The following is a 19,561-nucleotide window of genomic DNA, read 5'->3' on the forward strand; positions in this document are numbered from 1 at the left end:
GAAAAGTGTGAGTATTGTGTTAGTATTTCTATAGATTTAAAAAAAGCGTTTGATAACGTTGATTTCAATATTTTATTGGATAGATTAAGAGATTTGGGTATAAAAGGGAGATATTTCGATTGGTTTAGTTTGTATTTATAGGGCAAGTCAGTGAGGGTAAAACTAATAGAAAAGTTATCTAGGTTTTTTCTTGTTTCATATGGAGTTCCTCAGGGTTTCGGCTTATGACCCTGTTGTATTTAGTGTACGTTGACAGTATGCGGTTCTCTATTTCTTGTGCTTCCAAAAGCACTTGTTTTGGCAGCGAAAACTCTTGAAAAATTGGCCCAGAAAGCAAACAGAGCTCTGCAAGGGTTGAGTGAGTTTGTAGGTGCTAGCTTACTTATCATTAACGCCGCAAAGAGTGATTATATTCTATTTGATCGGACGGGCGTATCTCCAAATCTTCCCAGTGACATAGTAATAAATGGCTCTTTATTAAAACAGGTTGAAGAAGGGCGGTACCTAGGATTCATTCTCGATACCTCAGCTTGAGAAGACACGCTGATGTAGTTGCGTGTAAGGTAGCGCGTGGCCTTGGGATTTTAAGACGTTTTCAACATTTTTTTACCTTCTCATAAATTAGTTCTTTTATATTACTCTTTGATTGTGCCGTACATAAATTATGGATGTATGATTTGGGCTAGTAATTTTTCGTGCAATTTTAAACAAGTGCAGATCCAGAAAAATAAAGCATTGGTATTAATTGGTAAGTATGATGCAGGAGTTTTAAGTACAGTGTCGATTTTAAGGAAACTTAGAATTTTGAATGTTGGTCAAATTAGAAATTTTCAGATTGGTATTATTGTGTTTCAGAGCTTGAATGGTTTCGCGCCTAATGTTTTTGATAACTTTTTGCTTTTTAATTCATTTTATCACGGGTATGCAACGAGAAATGCTGAAGACCTGGTAAGTGAGCCAAGAGGTACGATTCGTTCAAGCCATGTGGCAAAGCACACGGATTCGGTGGTCTGGAATAACTTTCCAGGCTCAATTCGGGAAGCGAAAAGTGTGCCACAATTCAAAAACCGGTTAAAAAAGCATGTCCTTGTGAGCAGTTGGTGAGCGTGGGACTGGATTACAAGACAGGACAATTTAAATATTTTTGGTCTTTTTTTTCTGTTATTAATATTTTTTTTAATTTATTATTCTGTAATTATTATTAATATCTCTTTTTTATTGCTCTTTAGTTGTGTTTATTTCAGTGATGATTTGGTTAGCTGTACAATTTAGTAATTTTGTACTGTTGCGTTTTTCAAGCATGAATTATATTTAATAATGATGTTGCATGTTAAATATTTGAGTTCCAAGTTCTTAGCTTGTACTTAAGTGTTACTTAAGGGGCCGCTTAAGAGCTCGCGCTCGATATTTTATGATGAATATTAGAAACCGGTGGTGAAATTGAATATGCCTACCAGAATTAAAAGTAGTACAGTTTAAATTATACCATGTTGAAAAACACTAATTTAGATAACGTGATAACGTTAAGAACTCAGTCGTGTTTTTGTAATTTTTGTTGTCAGGAAATAAGTCTGTCCAAGGGTAGCAATTTTTTCTTATGCAGGAAAGTCGCAATATGTAATCTGACCGATTTGGAAAAAAAACTTTATTTTACGATACAGAAATGTCTGTGAACCATATAAGTTCCCCTGACCTGTTTCAAATGATTTAACTTTCTAAATCTATTCGCATCCTAGCAAAAGTTGCCAGTAAAAGTCACCTTGCCAGTAAAGGTTGTCCAAACTTAATGGTATGTTTGCCTAAGCTTATCTAAATGACCAACTATCAAGATAAGAAACAAATTTTAGCCTCCTCCATAAGAATTTGACCCTAGGTTAGTTGTTCCAGTAAAAAAGTGTGGTTTTGCTGTTTCATTTAAGTTTATGGGAATGTTGTATCTTGCTGAGTTGTTTTTTTTTCAAGGTATTGTTCCGACTTGTAACATTTGAAGTATATTTGTTTCATTATTTTTCTTTGATAGACAACCGACTGTCTCTACTTCCAAATCTAAATATGATTATGTTTGAAATCATCAACCTCATACCAATGCCTTGCTGCACAGCTTTACGAGAGGTCATCTCAGAACATTTTGATAACAGTAAAGGGAAAAAAGTCAAGACACCAATTCCCTTGAATGTTGTAAGTAGACGTCATTTTTTTTCACTAATTACCCCAAATTTGCGCTCTATTTAACTCGGTTTTGGGCTTGATTCAGGGTTTTTTCTTAAGTAGCCTTCCATGGCCCTATTCATGTGGTATTCAGATACTTGGCTACCCGAAGCTATTTTGAATGGACATACTAATGTATGCTCTGCGAAACGATTTAAGAGCTCTGCGAAAGGGGAATTTTCTTATCTGTTGTTTTAGTTGTCCTGTTCGAAATTTAGTCACCTTTCATTAAAAGAAATAGAAGCATCACTGCCATACTGTGTGTTCGCCGTATAGATTTATCATTTCTTCTTTAATAAGCACGAAAACAAATTTTTACTGAGGAACCTTCTTCATGGGTTTTAAATAAATTTATATATTGCTAAAAACCAAATTTTTCTTATATCAGAAACACTAAGGGTCGAGTCTATAGATAAATAAATAGAAGTTTAAGAATTTAGTTGTTTGGTTCAGAATGGCTGAAAAAAAGTCGGATTTTTTAAAAAAGAAAATTGATAAATTAGATGTGATGGTGATTTTAGGTAGAAGACAATTGTTTAAAATAAAGGAAATTCTGCCCTTCCACCAAAAATGGAAAAAAAATACAGCTAAAACGACACATAATGTTAAACGCTGTAACCGTTTGTTGTGGGATTAGACTAATCCAGAAATAAGTTATGGTTCTTGTAAGTAGTAATTGCTGTTTAAGCCGTGGTATCGTAACAGAACCCCCTAAGGACACAAATAAACTATATTGCTAGCGTGTGACGCATTTAATTTCTGATAAGCTCTTCTGATGTATGCAATTTAAAAGAATGTAGCTCTTCCCCCAAAGGAATAGGATCGAACTGATAAAAAAAGAAAAAAAGGCTGGTATTGATCAAATTCAGCTCGCCTAGATATTAACTAGGCTGATGAAACGAACTTTTGAAACCTTTACCCTTCCCCCTTGCAAAGGTCATTCCAAGTACAAACCTTACAAAGGTACACCTATGAGCATAGTTCTTGCTCCCCACCAAGTTTGGTTGGGATCTTACCTCCCGTTTTGGTAGGTTTGATGCTGATAGCTGTTTAGGAACCCTTATCTCTTGCTCTCAAAGAGGTCAGAATAAAGCTGGATTCCATAAAAAGTACAGTTAGGACCTGTTATTTCTGGAAAAGTTTGACTGAAATCTGATGGATTTTTTCGGTAGATATACTGGGCACAACGGTTAAGAATTCTTCTCCGCCTAGCAGAGATCAGATTGATCCTGGACTCTCGAACGAATTGCTGGGACATTAGCCTTTCTATGTCATCGAGTATAGTGAAGATGCCTTCTTCTGGAAAATTTCCTATTGACCCAAACTCAGGGTTGCGTCCCCTCCTACAGTGGTTGGGTCAGGCTTTTCAACAAGTTTTGTTAGAATTTGACAACCAGTTCTGTTAAATTTTCTGACCGCAGTAGCTTATGAATTCCACATACCCAATTCCCCACATACATTATGGTGGGTTAACTTTACCCCAATTAGGGAAACTTTAAAAAGAGGCTTTTGATTATCACCATCTCTGATTAAGGTCAACGTAATGCTGTGAAAGATGTCGTGATGTCTAGGATTTAAGGACTCCCTCGCGTCCTCAGAGGTCAGAAATGATAATAATCCCACAAAAGCAAGGGGAATTACTGTGGCTTCCCAAAAAGTTTTGTTGAGATCTGATAAACTTTTCCGTTAAACGTGACGGTAACTCGAATTTAGAGATACCCTTAGAGACACTCTTTCTGCCCATCCAAAGTTTGGCTCTGGACCCAAGTTTTATGTCAGTACGAAATTTAAGAAAATAATGTCAAAATAAGAAATTTTAGGGAATAGTAGATGAATCGGGATTCATGTTTTTGAGATAAAGGCGCCAGAATTATTTCATAGAAATCAAGAAAGGATACAGAATTTAAATTTCGTGTTCTCGAAGAGATATCTTGAAGTTCTATACGAGACTATAATCGCAAGACCCATACAATTTTTAATTTTGAAACATAGTTTTTCTTTTTAATACTATTTAGTTGACTAGAGAAAAAATTGCAAACTTCAGAGAGGCGTTTCTTCTTCGTTCAAGTATCTCCATATAAAATTTTTTTGAGTAAGCAGATCTTATCATCTTTTAGCTACAGATCATCGGTAACTGTGAATATCAAACAGTTCGTGGTAACGAACTGTAAGTAAGAAACGAATTGGCTCAATAGTAACCAAAGCCCTAAAAAACTGAATTTTGATACCAATAGATATATTAAAAGAATTGGCTTGTTATGTTGATTTAAAATATATAAGTTCCATTAAGTTCAGCCTCACCCATTAAAGGCCACGAACCTGAGAAAATTTGCTTTATTTTTGAATAAAGGGGGAAACACACCCTCAAAGTCATAGAATCTTAATGAAAATCACACCATCAGATTCAGCGTATCAGAAAACTTTACTGAAGAGGTCTCAAGCTTCTATCTGTAAAAGTGTGGAGTTTTATATTTTTTGCTAGAAGAAAGATCACGGATGCGTCTTTATTTGTTTGTTTTTTTCTTTTTTTTCCACGGTTGATAGTATCAATCCATTGGTCCTAGAATATTGTGAGAGGGCTCGTTGAACGGAATTAAAAGTTCTAGTGCTTTTTGGAGTGACCAAAAAGATTGTAGGGTAACAAGGTCTTCTCCCCAAACCCTTTTTTCCCAAAATCTTCTGATCAAAGTTTTGAGATTGTAATGTTGTTCATCATAATTTAAAGGCCCAATAACTATGCCTTTGGGTATAACATGCCCCCCCTTTAGCTCCAAGGGAATGGTCTTTAATTTATAAAATCTGCCCGTTGTATACGCATAGTATTTGATATTGGGAAGTATGTATACATTTTTGGGTGGGGGAGGGGGCGAATTTTCTGCTAGGGATTATTCCAAGGAGGAATTTCTAAGGGAGGTTTTTCAAGAAGGAATTTACTATGGGGAGGGCAGTCTATTTATTATGGTCCAGGGGGTGAACTGGTCAGGGGAAACTATACATTGGTGGAATCTGCTAGAATTCCTGTAAAAAATTCTTTTTATGTGTCTTGCTTTGTCTTTTCCGTCTCAATTTTACGTGTGGAGCTGTTAAGCGTAATTGTCTGGGTTAAATTTTTACTGGGATTGAATTGTCTAGAGGATACTTCTATCAGGAGGGGGATTTCTCCGTGGAGATGGTGCCAGATACCCTGGTATTATTTTAAAAACCATTAGAAATTAAATATAAAATATGTTTTTTTCAACCTAAAGTAAGTAGCAAAATTAGAACTTAAAACGAGCAGAACTTATTACGCATATGTAGGGGATTACCCCTTCTCAACACCTCGCTCTTTACGCTAAAGTTTAAATCCTGTCCCAATTTTTTAAGAACGACTCCTGAAACACAAGGTTCGTTTAATAAGACCAATAAGAAGCTTTCTCAAAAGTACTAAAACATTTTAGCGTAAAGATCGAGATGTTGAGGAGGGGTAATCCCCTTCGTATACGTAATAATAAGCTTCAGGCCAGCTTGAGCAGGCAGTTCCCGACCCTCAGTCGAGAACTGGGATGGTGTATAAAAAAAAAATCTAAATCCTGCTCTTGCAACACTTTCGTTGGCGAAGCCCACCAAAGGCTGCTTCAAAACTGCGTTCACCTAGCAACGTAAATCCGATTCAGTTTCCAAGATTCATTTTTCACGGGTAGTAGTACTTATTTTACACGTATTCCTTATTGTTAGGCTAAGTTTTTAGTAGTGAATCGAGAAAGAAAAATCGACAAGATCTATTAAGTTTATGAGTGAACTATTTCTAGTCTGACAAGCTTTGATGTTCAGAAGGAGGTCTTATCCTCAATATCACAAAGGCTTTGCAGATAACAGCCTTATGTAAAATGCAAGAAGACATAGTGTTCTAGCAAGAAGTCTTAGCTTTCAAAATTTCTATTAATTGTAGTTAAAGGTTGAATTTATTCCTTTTTCATCTAAGTTATCCGTTGATGAATAAGTATTTTTCTTTCAGTGCTTTTTATGTATGGAGTTAAATAGCATAGGGAAATCTGAGATTTAATTGGCCAGGTAGTATTTTTCTTCGGTGACTACTAGTGTGGGTGAATTTTCTACCCACAAATACTTTATCATCGACATAGATATAATTCACGTTAATCCAATACAATTTTTCTATTTGTTGGTTGAAAGAGGAAGACAAAGCACATTTTCTTATGCACTAGTAGTGCCTTATGGAAGTTCGGACACTCGACGTACAGGGGATGCACCTCTCGCTAATCTGTATTTTGCACGGTGAAAGGAACCATTTTAAAATAACTATAATTGGTGCACGGAGAGTCAGTGGCTAATACCCCCCCTCCCCCAAAAAAGACCCTATGCTTACAACTGAAGAAGAAAGAAATAACTTGGAATCTATGTCATTGTGTAATTAAATAATTATTAATTGAATCGTAATTAAATAGTTGATTTTAATCTGACCCGTTATTATTCGTAAATCTAAATAAGTCGATATTAACGTCTTTTAAACTGTATTGTTCATTCAAAATTATGCATGTGTTTAAGACTGAAATTTTCTTACAGTGTACTGTTACTTAATATTTTGTTTTTCAGATAATATTTTTGAAAATAGTTGGCATGCTCTGTCCTGCTTCAGATTTTAAACATCCTGTAACGACACCAGCCTTAATCCTTTGCACACAACTTCTGGAAAATAGTTCTGTTACGTCATTTGATCGAGTAGCTCGAGGATTGATGCTTTCGGCGATTTTAGTTGAGGTAAGATTTTGCTGACAATCTAGCAGTTCGTTTTGAGTAAAATTAAATAAAATAAAATATTAGGAACGGAAAGAACCAAAATTTCAAAGTTGTTATTTAAAGTTTTTAAAAGTTAAGATATAAAGTTGTTATTGTGACATACTACTCGAGGCTGGAAGGTCCACAGGACCAAGAAGTACAGATTAAAAATCCTTGCATGTTTTAAACAAGGGACTATGATCCAACACATCTAGTAAACGTATGGCCGTAGAAGGGGGAGGGCTATGGGGGAAAATTTAAGGGCCCATCTTGTTATTCCAATCATGTACATTGGAAATTCTTGCAAGTTTTTTTTTTATATTGGCGCCATATGAACCATTTAAACTTGGCGCCATATGCCAACCTTCCAGCTGCAAATTTGGTAATGGAATAGGGATGGCATGGGGCGGGGCAGAGAGGAGATTGAACCACGTGGTTTCTCTAATCATACAGACTAAAAATTCTGCAGGTTAGAAGTTATCGTTCTTCTATCTGATTTAAGGTTCTTTTAATCCTTGTTTGAGTAAGATATATTTGTATCTGAGGGCCGCGGTCATGATAAGAATAGAAATTTAGCAATACTGTAGTTTGAAATCCCTTTGAAATAAAAAAAAAACCGTTGTCTGAAATTTTGTAATTGTTGCTGGAGGTATTTGGAGAAATAACATGTCAGGTTGTCGAATTTTTGAACGGGGATTTTTGGAAGGTCTGATCGTTGTTGAAAATGATGGATATTGCGATCGACGTGCAACGTCAAGATTTGGTGGAAACGTCAGAAAAATTATTGAAATCCTCTATGAGAACTGACGTTCGAGTTTTGGATTCTGATGGATTTTACGAACATTCGCCGAGAGACAGTTAGAGAAATTTTAAATCCAGATTCACAAATGACAAAAGTTTGTGCGAAAATCATGTCAAATAACTTGACACACAAGTAAAATATTAGATTCCGTCACACAGAAGATCCTGTGCTGGTTGGAAAATGAATCACATCTGACGAAATGTGGATTCTTCAGCACGACCCTGAATAAATAACAATCTATGCGCTGGAAGAATCACTCATTGCCAAGGGCTGAACAAGGTCAAATGAACCTGTCCAAATTAAAGGTCATGATCATCAATTTTTTCTATGTTTATGATTTTATAATGATTGAATGAGTATCTGTGAGCTAAAGGGCCAATAAGCAGTACTACATGTAGTCACGAGAAAGTTCAGAGGAAGAGCAAGAAAGAAAAAACTAGTTCGATGGAGTAAAAGTTCATAGATTTTACACTAAGACAGTGCTCTGGCGCAGAGTGCGCTTGCTGTAAAGATCTTTTGGTGAACAAAAATGTAACTGCTGTCATGCATCTTCCTCACCAGATCGTCTCTTATCCGTTTTCAAAAGGGAAAAGAGTATTGTAGAGAGCACATTTTCTGTTTGTAGAAGAAGTGAGAGCAAAAATTAGATCTACTGAAGAATATGATTCTCAGTGATCTGCAGCATTGCTTTGAACAGTAGGAAACTCATGTGCAATGATGTAAGGGTTGTGGTGTAGATAGGAAAAGACTGTGGTGCAGATAGTATGGTAGAAAATGAGGTGCAGTAATGGGAGGCAGTACAGATAGAAATGGCAAAATGCGGAGATCTAAAGCTTTTTTGTAATGAATTTTCAATAAAGCAAGTACATTGTATCAGTTTGGCTGTTTGGCTTTGGGTGGGGCTTTAAGGCGGCTCTTTGAGGGGTCTATTCTGCATATTTTTTTTCTTCTACGATCGTAGCTTGGACCTTATGCCCTGCAAAATGAACCTATCCCTTTTCCTGGTTACTTATAATGCTTCATAACATAAGAACATGAAAACGTTGAACATGTGAGCATTGCCTTATTTTATGTCGGGTTACATGAATTTTGTTTCCAAATTTTTTTTTCAGTGAAGTTTGATTTTTAGATTATAATCGTTTCACCCTCCCCAGTACACCTCAAAATTTTGGTGTTTTTCAGGTTTTCTTTTTTCTTTTTTTTTAAATTTGGCCCAACCGTCGAGACAAAGATTGGTGCGCGTTTGCCTTAGGGTTAAATATAGAACAATATGTCCAATTGAGAATGTGACTATGACATCCTCTACTGTACCTCCTCGATGTATTTTTCCAGTGGAATGTGGAGTGCTTAACAAAACTTTCTCTGAAGTATCTACTCTGAAACGCTCTCTAGCTGGTGAAAGAATGAAATACATGCCTACATAATGGCCCTCTCATCTTAGAGAATCTTTGATTGAAGAAGATAAAGCGGTGCACATCCTATAAATACTGATGGGCCTAGTCAAGTTTGGAAATCAGTGTTCTCAATGCTTCCGATTTTTTTTTCTGCTTTTTATTAGCCACTACTTTGCAAGAATTTAATTTTATTTAAAATTGTATTAGTTTGGTAATAAGTGGCAACTCTCGTTACTACTCTTTATTTTGACCACGCTTGATGTACTAGGTTTAGGGAAGAGGTTAACTGATAAATGTTATTGCTGAACCCGAGGTATTATACTACTAGTGTGTTTTTTTCTCTGTTTGATCATTTTATCCATGCTCTTCATTTCTGATTTTTCATGCTTTCATAACATCTCTTTATCATATCTATTCTTGCCAAGCTAAAAATATTTGGTTTTTTAAAAGCAGTAGCGAACTAGGATAAAATATGACAATTTGCTCAATTATGTAATTGTGAACTGAGTTCATAAATCAAATACATATTTTATGATTAGATAGTTTTATTAAAAAGGTAAAGGATACGACATTAGACTTTACAGTCCGTACCGGCGGTGCTGATCTCCGTTTCTTGGCCCTTCAGCCAGGAAGTGCAATGGGGGGTTGGGGGCCAGCCATCCAGTGCTTTCGCACACCCTTCCTGTTTACCTTCCCCAGATTTCTCCAGGTACCCATTTAGAGCTGGGTCGACTCTGGCTATGCTTACAGAGTCACGCCACTGACCCCCGTCCCAAACTGAAGAATTGGGTACACTGGGATTCGAACCCGCGTCCTCTCAGACAAGGGATCCTGAATCCAGCGCACCAACCCACTCGGCCAGGACGGCCTTAAAGGTAAAGGATACGGCATTAGACTTTACAGTCCGTACCGGCGGTGCTGATCTCCGTTTCTTGGCCCTTCAGCCAGGAAGTGCAATGGGGGGTTGGGGGCCAGCCATCCTGTGCTTTCGCACACCCTTCCTGTTTACCTTCCCCAGATTTCTCCAGGTACCCATTTAGAGCTGGGTCGACTCTGGCTAAGCTTACAGAGTCACGCCACTGACCCCCGTCCCAAACTGAAGAATTGGGTACACTGGGATTCGAACCCGCGTCCTCTCAGACAAGGGATCCCAAATCCAGCGCACCAACCCACTCGGCCAGGACGGCTCTTATTAGCTCGTTTCTTTTATGTTAATGTGTTCAATTTGAAAAGTGACAATTTAATTTGCTTAGTGCTTCTACTGCTGCAGATTATCTGAGTATTTGTCTTTATGATTGTCAAAATTAGACATCGCTAAAGGCTTTATGAAATTGTTTTCATTTTCGTGAACTTTATCGTTCTTATACACGGAAAGGCTTCTTTAAGCTTTTGTAAAGTTTCGCGTTGCTATCCCTGAAAAGAGACTGGTATTATAATCTAGAAAGAATTACATTTTGTCAATGTTTTATTTTCTAAATTATGTATAGCCTTTTATTTTGGAATTTTATTTCATTTCGGAGTGAGAAAACCTTTTTGTCAAAATTTCAAACATAAGGTTTTGTCATTGCTGACATACAAAATGTGTTGTAGATCGTCGAAAAAAAATAACACTGATATAATATAAAAAGGAAGTTGTAGTGCGGGCAAAAAGCACCAAAATACTTCCGTGTTTGAAGAAAGCACCGAAATTGGCTGAGATGTACTTTCGAGCATGCTCTTTAATATGGCTCGATTATGCAAGCGAAATTTTTCCTCGGAACGCCGCTAGGTGGCTTTATATCCAAGATGCCGGACGAAAATACGAGTTTGTCAAAATGAGAAGATATGGCCGTTCAAATAGGCTAGTATGGGGTAATCAATGGTACAGGTTCCGAATATGAGCATAAAAATAACCTAAGTTGTACCGTAGTGTCGCTAGGTGCCTCAAATCCAAGATGGCTGTCGAAAATATGAGTTTGTCAAAATGAAAAGATATGACCGCTCAAATTGGCCAGTATGGGGTAATCCATGGCAGAAGTTCGAATATGACCGTAAAACTAACCTAAGTTGTACCGTAGTGTTGCTAGGTGCTTCAGGTTCAAGATGGCGGTCGAAAAATACAAGTTTTGTCAAAACAAGAAGTAATGACTTCAAATGGGCGGATTAGGAGCAATCGATACTTCTATTTTAGACCCGCTTGGGGTCTAAAATCGAAGATGGCGGAAGAAAATGTCAGTTTTCCGAATCGCGCGAGGTTCATGATCCCGATATAACAGGCTGGAGTGGAGTAGTTAATGCAGCAGTTTTAAATATCGTTCTGTCATTCTGACATACGCCTAATAGTAATACAGTCTGTACAGTACAAACTGCCTATGTATGAGACCAAGACGCGTCCAATTTGTGGGCTTTGTTTACATTTGCTAAACCAAAATCAGCTATATACTTGTTAACTCTTTATCTCTTTATTTATTGTAAATGAATCAACATAAGCTAAACGGACGGATTAAAGCATTTAAGAATTATAATTTTATCAGGAACACAAAGAGATCAATCGAATCTTCAGGTAAAAAGAATAATCACGTGTTCAACAATTAAAGCACTTTGATTTGCACCAGCATAGTGGGCTACAGTTAAGGTCAAATTTCCTGCAGCGGCACCTTCTTTCACACCCTTTATTTGCAAGAACAACGCACTGTCTCGTGACAGACTTTTGACGCTGGCGGAAGGGAACCTAACCAATTGGGAAGCAACTTTCTATCGGTGCCTCTGACCCAGCCAAAGTCAGAAAAACTAGGAAGGGTGGGTGTTGATTCCAAGGTGCGACTCCACACATGACCTGACTGTAGTGCAGCTCTAAGGACATGTTGTAAAAGTTAAGCACTAGCTTGAGGAAGTCTCTGTATGTTCTTGGTCTTTTGTCAGAGAAATGTTTCACAGCCAATACACTGGCAAATGCTATTGACTGGGCACTAACTGTGTGAAGCTTACTATGTGAATCTGTCTTAGCAATGAAGTCGTCTTTCTTCGTTTTTCGCATGTGGTTGTAGTATTTTGTGTGGCAGATTTTGTGATATTTAGCTTCAGTGGCTACTAAGTTAGTATTCGTCAGTTTGACTAGAAGTTTGTCATCGTCAAGCACCAATGTCCACTCTTTTATCAGACCACCAATGTTAGTTTCAACGTTGTGCAGTCGATCACAGTCATCACCTTTATCACAGAATAAACAGGTAGTGAAGACGTTGCAATGCTTTCCTCGAGGAGTGTGACATCGACTATCAAGAGCATTGTTGTCATCAATTATTTTGGTTTGTTTCTCTATCTCTCGACTTACTTGCCTGTTGTCGAATTTGTTGACACAGGTGGAGTGGTAAACAGCACGGTTACTTTGAAGTGTGTTTGCAATACCAGTACCGTCGTTTATCCTTTCAACAGAAACAGAGTGGGGCAATCTGTTCATTGCTTCAAAGGCTTCAAGTCTCTCCTCGATGCTCCTATACCATGAGATACCAGGTAACTTAATGGGATTGATTTCAGGAGAACGTAGCTGCTCATCAGACGAGGTCTGGCAGACAAAACACAACGTCCAGTCTGTTCTTGGTCTTTTGGAGACCGACGGGTCAAATACTGCCAATATCTTCATGGTCTGAAAAGAGAAATGTTTATATTCATAGAAGGATAGACGCCTAAGAACCCACCCCAACCACCAATCGTTGACAAGCTCTTAATAAGAATGACCGTAAATTCTTCTGTTCTTACCGGTGCAAACCCTAGTAACAAGAGAAGGATGCCTATTGAACTGGCATGACATCTGGCAAACTTCGCTAGAAGTAACACGCGGTAACAATAGATAACGCTGTCTATCAAAGTAATAAAGAGGAACTACTTGCCCATACAAGCAACAACAATACGTTTCGTTAATCCCTGAGTAATGTCTTGCATACATCTTTTTCAACCACCAATTCCCTTTTCTATTTAGCTTATAAGAAATGGAAAAACACTTACCGTTCAAGGAGCACGGCAAAAACTATGTCATTTATAGTAACGTTGAAATGACCGCTAGATGACAGGTTGAACGAAAGCAGTCGACATGGAGGCAAATTTAAGCTGTTTGCGATGAGTCATGTTTGTACGAACGAGCGTTGTTTTTTTTTTGTTGTTTTCTTGTTGTGAATATCGGGTTTCTCATGCAAACTGGTTGTATTTTTTTTTAGTTAGTTTAGTATCAAAATGCTTCTTATCATTATTCAGAGCAATAGACGGAATTCCAGATATTATTACTTTAGTCCACTCTTACTTTCATATACCAATGCCATCGATTACCCCAGACTAGCCTATTTGAGCGGTCATGTCTTCTCATTTTAGCAAACTCGTATTTTCGTCCGCCATTTTGAATTTGAGGCACCTAGCGGCACTACGGTACAACTTAGGTTATTTTTAAGCTCATATTCAGAACCTGTGCCATCGATTACCCCATACTAGCCTGTCTGAACGGCCATGTCTTCTCATTTTGACAAATTCGTATTTTTGTCCGCCATCTTGGATTTCAAGCCACCTAGCGGCGTTCCGAAGAAAAATTTCGCTTGGGTAATCGAGCCATATTAAAGAGCATACTCGAAAGTACATCTCAGCCAATTTTGGTGCTTTCCTCAAATACGGAAGCATTCTGGTGTTTTTCGACGCTTTTCGCCCGCACTATTGCTGTCACAAAGAAACTTGTTTTTTTTCTATGTCTTTTTTTTTCCCCAGAAGAATGAGGGTTTCGCCTTTTAAACCTTTAGATGCCGTGATCTCTTTTCTGAATCTTTGAGCTTCTTTTCTTTTTCAAGGATTGCGAGCGATATTTAATTATACTGCCGTATATTCTGCTTAAAAGAAGTTATCAAGAAAATCCTCATTTCTTGTTAAAATATGTGCTATGGTTACTATATACTGAGCTCTCTTTTTCGTGCATACAGTTTAAAGCTGTTATTATTCATTCTAATTTTTGTTCTTTTTTAGTTTTATTATTTCATTCATAGTAATCTCTGTTCATTTAAAGTGAAAATGATTATATGACTTTATTTCTGCTTGCTATAGGTTTTAATATGGCTCTTTAATTCTTGTTGAAAAATTCATTTTTAGAAATTTCTTCTTTTTAGCTAATATACTTGAGATATAAATTTTAAAATGTTAAAAAAATCTTTTAAAGAAAAGTAAAGAGAAAGGTTAAAACCCTAAAGGGACCGATGTAAATTCGTAAAATAAGGACAAGTTAAAACTTACAGAAATTACTATAAATAAATAAATGAAGCCTAAAAAAACAGAATCTAAAATGAATAATCGAACCAAAACTTTAAAATAAGAGACATTACTGTTAATGAATAAATGAAAAAATAAGATTGGGGGCCAATTTATTGTTATTTTCTATGCATTGGAGTCTGGGAAAACTGAAAAGATATTCCTTTGTTTCTTTTTTGTCTTGAATGATTGAAAATTTTCTAAGTCGTAAGGCTCCGCTTGGCCTGGGCTCGTCAAAAATATTAAATTCTGAGAACTTGTTTTGATCTGGGATGATTGAAAGTGTGCCAAGTCTGATATTTCTTTTTGTTTAAGCTAATGGGAAATATTCCTAGACCCAGAGCTTCTAACTCCGGCGGCTCCGCTTGGTCTGGGCTTGTCAAAAATAATCCAAATCTAATAGCTTGTTTGGGTCTGGCCTGATTGAAAATATGCCAAGTCTGGTGTTTCTTTTTGTTTAGGCTGATGGGAAATATTACTAGATGCATAACTTTTTTTGGTTTATACTGATTGGAAATATTCCATGTGTGGTAACTTCTTTTGTCTAGGCTGATCGGAAACATTACAAGTTTGTTAATTTGATTTGGTCTGAGTTGGTCGGAAGTACTCTTTCAATATTTTCTTTTTCACTTGTCATGCGGGAGAACGGGGTTCGATTCCCGATTAGGGGAGCATTTAATATATTGAGTATAAAGGAAAACCTTTGAATTTAAGATTTAAAAAGAAATTTTAATTATTTAATTTACTATGGAGTTCTTTCTTTATTATAATTGCTATAATCAAAGAGAATTTTAATTTGTAATTTTGAATATTTTTCATAATCCTGATCAAATATTCGTAAAATGCTTCTCGATTTGCGAAGATCAGCCTGCATTTTGCCATCTTCTTGGACTTCTGAACGTAAATTTTAACTTTGTCTTTATGCGTTCTTTGGTACAGCCTCGCAGAGGTTTTAATGTTTTTCATGACTGCTTTTGTCACCCCTGTATCTACCCATTAATCTGGTAGCAACTTATTTCTTATATTTGTTTCGGTAATCTTCATCATTATCCTAGCGCTCCTTGATCTTTTGTTTATTTTTTGTGTAGCATTGTTTTCTTAAAGAAGATATTTTGATTGCTTGGCTCTGATACTTTTCTCGTTTTTTCCTACGTAAAGCTTGCTAAGAAGAAACCATGTTATTGTCTGAGCTATGTATTCTGACACTCCTTTTATATAATAAAAATGCTCACGCATAGAATAGTTAGAACTTAACAAAAAACAAAACTAATTTTAAAATTTTCTGGTATTTTTCTGGTTTGAATTAAAAAAAAAAAGAAAGAAAAAATCATTGCTCAGAGACCATAAATATTTTTGCAGTTTGCAGTTAAATAAAATAATTTTATTTAAAACTTCCATGGATTATACTATATCAGATTTTTTGTTAAAAACCCCCAAAATTACTGCATTTCACATATCTATGTCTTCATGCTTTTTATAATGGTAAAAATCGTATTTTGGTTTTCATATACAGGAAGATGATTTTGGTTTTCATATGCAGGAAGATGTTAATAACATTTGCTACTACAGATTTATAGAAATGGAGTTTTTCGTAAATGGAACCATAGAAGCAGTCCTGACTAAGTGGTTGACGTGGTGGTGTGAAAATCATTTGTCCTAGGGGCACGGGTTCAATCCCAGTTGTGACCAGTTACTTGGCTTGGGACGGGGGTCAGTGGCGTGACTCTGTAAGCTCAGCCCCAGTCGACCCAGCTCGAAATGGGCACCTGGAGAAATCTGGGGATGGTAAGCAGGAAGGGCATGTGAAAGCACAGGATAGTTGGCCCCAGCCCCCCATTGCACTTCCTGGCTGAAGGGCCATGAAACAGAGATCAGCACCGCCGGTTTGGACCTTAAGGGTCTTGTGCCGTCTTACTTAGTTTACTAACTTTTCCCATATATGGTTTTAATAAAATAATAATGACATTTATTATCTAGAATATGAAAATGAAGTTCTTTGTAAAAATGTTAATTTTATTTTAGATATTTTTGTGTTAAATACAAAAGCATGTAGATGCGACAAGTTCCTGATGTAACAACATAAGCTACTACAGTGTTATAGAAAAATGCAGTTATTGTGTAAAAAAAATTGTTAATTCTTTTTTATTATAAAAGCTTTATATATATATATATATATATATATATATATATATATATATATATATATATATATATATATATATATATATATATATATATATATATATATATATATATATATATATATATATATATATATATATATATATATATATATATATATATATATATATCTATCTTCTATAAAAATAAGTTGTCTGTCTGTGGATGTGTGGATGGATGTGTGGATGGATGTGTCAGGTGACGTCACCTGAAAAAACTGGATTAGGTGACGTCAAAACTGAAAAAACTAAAAAAAGGCAAAAACTACAAAAAAAAACTAAAAACTAATAAAAAAAATAAAAAAGCTAAAAAACTAAAAAAACTATAAAGGTAAAAACCAATAAAAAACTAAAAAAAAAACTGAAAAAACTAAAAAAAGGCAAAAACTACAAAAAAAACTAAAAACTAATAAAAAAAGTAAAAAAGCTAAAAAACTAAAAAAACTAAAAAACTAAAAAAAGGTAAAAAAATAAAAAAAATAAAAAATAAAAAAAAACTAAAAAAAAGGAAAAAACTGAAAAATAAGCTAAAATAAAGGTAAAAACCAATAAAAAACTAAAAAAAAAAAGGAAAAAACTAATAAATGACGACACTCAAAGAGAAAGCGACCAGGACAAAAGGAATGTTCGATTAGCAATCAACAAAGCACCGGGACACAGGGAGTATAAATGACGACCAGGACATAAGTAAAAAAAAAAAAACTATCTATATATATAAAAATAAGTTGTCTGTGGATCTGTGGATCGTGGATCAGGTGACGTCACCTGAAAAAACTGGATCAGGTGACGTCAAAACTGAAAAAACTAAAAAAAGGCAAAAACTACAAAAAAAACTAAAAACTAATAAAAAAAATAAAAAAGCTAAAAAACTAAAAAAACTAAAAAAAGGCAAAAACTACAAAAAAAACTAAAAACTAATAAAAAAGCTAAAAAACTAAAAAAACTAAAAAAAAGGCAAAAACTACAAAAAAACTAAAAACTAATAAAAAAAATAAAAAAGCTAAAAAACTAAAAAAACTAAAAAAAGGTAAAAAACTAAAAAATAAATAACGACCGGGACACAGGGACACAACTACAACGGGGACACCGGGGGAAACAGGGGGATATAAATGACGACCGGGACAAAAAAACTAAAAAGAAATAAAAACTAAAAACTAATAAAAAAAACTAAAAAATCTAAAAATCTAAATAAGCTAAAAAAGAAAAAAAAGGAAAAAAATAAAGGAGAAAAACAAAACTAAAAAACGAATGTATATACAGACCGGGACACCGGGATACAAATGATGACCGGGACCCGGGACACAGGGAATATAAATGACGACCGGGACACAGGGACACAACTACAACGGGGACACCGGGGGAAACAGGGGGATAACCTGACAATCTATTTATATGCAAAGACAATGGGACAGCAAAGAATGTTGTATATTCGCAAGTTTATATAACATAGGGACACAACTACAATGGCGCGTAACTATTATGGCGCGTAACGACTTACGCGCGCGGGGGGGCTTGGGGGGGGCGCGAAGCGCCCCCACCAACTAGGTGTTGGGGTGGCACGAAGCGCCACCCCAACAGCTAGTATATATATATATATATATATATATATATATATATATATATATATATATATATATATATATATATATATATATATATATAATATATATATATATATGTATATATATATATATATATATATATATATATATATATATATATATATATATATATATATATATATATATATATATATATATATATATATATATATATATATATATATATATATACCACATCAATTTCCTTTAAAATGGACAATTAAACAACTCTCTACGATGCTCCAGTGTCAAGCTATCTGAGGAGAAAAAAGATGCCGTATATGCAGAATATTGTGTTTTGCAGCTACTTTTCTTGATTCCAAGCCAATATATGTCCCTTGTTGTTTAAGCTAAACTCACCTGGACGGTGAGTTTCCTATACAGGGGTTTCTGACGAGGCAGTTTTAATAGTGTACTTCTATCTTTGATCTGACTCTATTTTTAGGAGTTATGGGTTAATTATATTTCTTAGTATTTGACGTGATCGTCTCTTACTAGGTTGCTAGCTACCGCTGCACGCCGGATACCAGACAATTACATTAAAATAATTAGTATTATGTACAAAAATAACACTACTGTGGTTAAGGTAGAAAATGAGGTTAGCAGAAAATGGTTTCGTATTTAATCCGGAGTTAAGTATCGTTGTGTTCTATCCCCCTTTATGGAACGTTTTGATGGATTTTTGTCTTATGGAGCACAGGAAAGGCAATGGGAGAACACGGAATCAAATGGAGAGGAAAACTTTTCCTGTACTTAGATTATGCTGATGATTTAAGCATCCTAGATGAAAGTGTGAGCAAAGTAAATAAACTTAAAGAGGTTTTGCGATTTCTGGGTGCTAGAACAGGTTTGAAAATTAATGTTAAGAAGACTAAGTTGCTAAGGCTAGGAATAACTGAAGATGAAAAGGTGACGATGGGCAATGAAAAGATTGATCTGGTGGACAGCTTCACTTACCTTGCTAGCATCATTAGTAAGGACGTTGGAAGCAGTGAAGATGTTAGAAGTAGAATAGCCAAGGCTCATGGTGTTTCTACATAGTTAAAAAAATGGAAGAATAGGACGATAAGTCTGCAAACTAAGATTAGAACTTCGGAAGCTACAGTGATAACAGTGGTCAAATATGGTTCTGAAGCATGGGTGCTCCGAAAAGTAGATGAAGATTTGGTAGATGTTTTCCAGAGACATTGCCTACGGTTTGTTCTGGATACCCGGCTGACTGACCGTAGTACAAACATTAGGCTGGATGAAAAATGTGATTCAGTCCCGCTTTCTAGGGCAATAATGAGAGAAAGGTTTAGATGGCTAGGGCACCTTCTGTGGATGAAAGATGACAGATTGCCGAAG

At 35.7% G+C, this 19,561-nt stretch overlaps 1 protein-coding gene across 1 annotated transcript in view; it reads left to right on the forward strand.

The window, feature by feature from the left end:
* Positions 1–19,561, forward strand: part of LOC136025110 (nucleolar protein 14-like) — a 147,476-nt gene that overhangs the window by 48,920 nt on the left and 78,995 nt on the right. The window contains exons 9-10 of the mRNA XM_065700843.1: positions 2,021–2,178; positions 6,799–6,963. Coding sequence (XP_065556915.1) covers positions 2,021–2,178; positions 6,799–6,963 — 323 coding nt within the window. The remainder of the gene's footprint in view (positions 1–2,020; positions 2,179–6,798; positions 6,964–19,561) is intronic.

The sequence above is a fragment of the Artemia franciscana genome, chromosome 3 (assembly GCF_032884065.1).
Source record: "Artemia franciscana chromosome 3, ASM3288406v1, whole genome shotgun sequence".
Taxonomy (NCBI): Eukaryota; Metazoa; Arthropoda; class Branchiopoda; order Anostraca; family Artemiidae; genus Artemia; species Artemia franciscana.